This window comes from Populus nigra, chromosome 1, assembly GCF_951802175.1.
Source record: "Populus nigra chromosome 1, ddPopNigr1.1, whole genome shotgun sequence".
Lineage (NCBI taxonomy): Eukaryota > Viridiplantae > Streptophyta > Magnoliopsida > Malpighiales > Salicaceae > Populus > Populus nigra.
In genome coordinates, this window is record NC_084852.1 from 1,395,384 (window position 1) to 1,397,899 (window position 2,516).

The 2,516-nt window shown below is 36.2% G+C and overlaps 1 protein-coding gene across 1 annotated transcript; it reads right to left on the reverse strand.

Annotated features, from left to right (window-relative positions):
* Nucleotides 1–306: 306 nt before the first annotated feature.
* On the reverse strand, nucleotides 307–1,260 carry LOC133670787 (uncharacterized). Its single transcript, XM_062091399.1, has 2 exons — nucleotides 969–1,260; nucleotides 307–872 (listed from the first exon to the last, which is right to left on the reverse strand). The coding sequence occupies exons 1-2, from the start codon at nucleotides 1,258–1,260 to the stop codon at nucleotides 307–309; spliced, it is 858 nt and encodes a 285-aa protein (XP_061947383.1).
* Between the last annotated feature and the right edge of the window lie 1,256 nt (nucleotides 1,261–2,516).

Below are 2,516 nucleotides of genomic sequence, written 5' to 3' on the forward strand. Positions count from 1 at the left end.
TACTCAGACTCTCGCAGACCATAGGTTCCTAGTGACCATAATACTAGGTGGCGACTCCAACAAACCAAGCGAAACACAAAAAATAACAAAAATAAAAATCGCCAGCGGACGCCGCACGGATTTTGACGTGCGACAATTTTTAAGAATTTTTATACCTGACAATGTTTCTACTGCAATTGCTCCTTTTCCTTCAACCTTCACAAAGTCTCAATTGCCAATTCTGACTTTAGATAGGTAGCTTTTATCCAAGTCTTTGAATAAGCTTAAGTCTGTTGTCATATGGTTAGTGCAGCCGCTATCAATGAGCTATGATGAGTCCTTTAGCTCTGCTGAATTACACATGTCCTGAATTGTGACCATGAATAAAAGATCTTCTTTGACTTCTGAACAATCGGCTACTTGAGCTTGTTGTTCAGCTTTTGTTTTATTTTTGCAAAATCTTTGGATGTGCCCAAATTGCTTGCAGTTTCGGCATTGAGCATTCTTGAGCCAACACCAGGCTTCAAGATGATTAGTTTTCTGACAGTATTTGTAAGCAGGAAAATGCTCTTTCTTCTCTTTCCCCCTCATGAAGCTGTTATTGATGTTCTGTTGCCAGTTAGCAGATTTCCAGCTTCTCCCTTTTGCTCTTTTTCCTTCTTGATTATTTCTGAAAATGTTCTTAGCCCGACTTTTATCCTTGTAAACTGCTACAAGAGCTCCTTCACTTGATCCTTCTTGTCTATATGCTTGCCTTTGCTCCACAGCTTGCAATGCATTTACCAGTTCTTGCAAGCTCATTTCAGAAAAATCTTTAGAATCTTCTAAAGAACAGATTTTATGTTCAAACTTTTCTGGCAGACTCACCAGGACTTTCTCTACAATTCTAGAGTCTGGAAAATCTTCTCCCAAAAGTCTTACTTGATTCACAAGTTTTGAAATTTGAGAAGAGAAATCTTTGATGCTCTCATTTTCTTTCATCTTCAGACCTTCAAATTGTCTTCTCAGATTCAGAATCTGCATCCTTCTTGACTTCTCATCACCATGGAACTCTGCTTTTAATTTATCCCATGTTTCCTTGGCAGATTTGTATGCCATGATCCTTGTGAAGATGTCTTCACTTATAGCACTATGAAGACAAGAAAGAGCTTTGAATCTCTTTGCCTTTTCTTCATTAAAGAACTTCATCTGTGCAATTGTGGGATTGTTACCTAAAGGAGTAGGTTGCTTATCACTTTCCACTATCTCCCATAAATCAAGAGCTTTGAGATAGGTTTCCATTTTGAGAACAATGGTGTTTTTGGTAAAAAGTTTGCAGAATCCATTAAAAAAAAAACTCACTTTATTCTCTCGTGTTTTTCACTCACCAACCCTCAAAGTAAAGACTTTGATTTATCCTCACCGTACTCTCGTGTTTCTCACTCATAAAAAAGCCTTCAAAGATCCTAAGGATGCTCTGATACCAATTGTAGTAATATAAAGAACAACCTTATGTTTGCTGATAAAAGAGAAAAGAACAAAGAACTAAGTCCATGATGGAAAGAACAAAACAGAAAGAACACAGAGCTTAGTATTTAAGTATAAAGAACAAAGAGCAGAATTGAGTTGTTGGTTACTGCCATCCCATGCCCTTTTATTTATAGGAAAAGAAAACAGAATTACAAAGAAAAACAAACTCTAGAAACATACCAGCCAACTTCTCCTTTATTTTAAGGAGATGTTTACAAGTTAGTTTAATCCTAGATAAACTTAACAAAAGAATTCAAAAAACATATCCTAATCTAGATAGTAATCTCAGCTAACAACTAGATAATCATGTAGTAGATTACTGCTAAGTAATCCTGTTCTAGCTTAGGTACCAAACTTCAACAAGAACAACAAGAAAATATAACTAAGATTGCTTCTGGTATTGAGCTGCAGCTTTACCATTTATCCTCTCAAATCCTCCTTTGTTTTCGCTTTTATTTCCAATAGATTTGGTATTAGAGGCATTTGGTTTCTTCTATAGCTTCTTCATCTAGCATTTCTACCTTCTCCTATACAACTACGCAGATTCCTATCTTCGATGGAGATCATTACGAATACTGGAGTTCTCAAATGGAGACTATCTTTATTTCACAAGACTTATGGACATTAGTTGATGAAGGGCAAAGCAGAACCACCCCAGGAAGGATCTTCTACTTCCTGGTCTGAAGAAGATGCAAAAGATTATAAGGAGAATGTGCAGAGAAATGCAACTGCTTTGAGAATAATACAGCAATGAGTAAGCAAATCCATCTATCCCGGGATCTTCTCTATTAAGAAGGCAAGAGAAGGACGGAAGATATTGAGAAATGAATTTTAAGGCTCTTAGAAAGCCATTTCTATTCAGCTACAGAATTTATGGAGAGAGTTTGAAAATATTATAATGAAGGATAGTGAGTTGGTTAAAGACTTCTCTTCTAGAACCACTAAAATTATCAATCAAATCAAAAGTTGTGGAGACAATGTTTCAGATAAAAGAATTGCAGAGAAGATTCTCAGAAGTTTGCCATAAA

Bases quoted from the DNA above. Each gene is read 5' to 3' on its own strand.
- LOC133670787 (XM_062091399.1), bottom strand. From the start codon at position 1,260: ATGGAAACCTATCTCAAAGCTCTTGATTTATGGGAGATAGTGGAAAGT. The intron at 873-968 runs GTCTGAAGATGA...AAGATTTTCCAG, and splicing joins TCTGAGAAGACAATTTGAAG to ACTCTAGAATTGTAGAGAAA.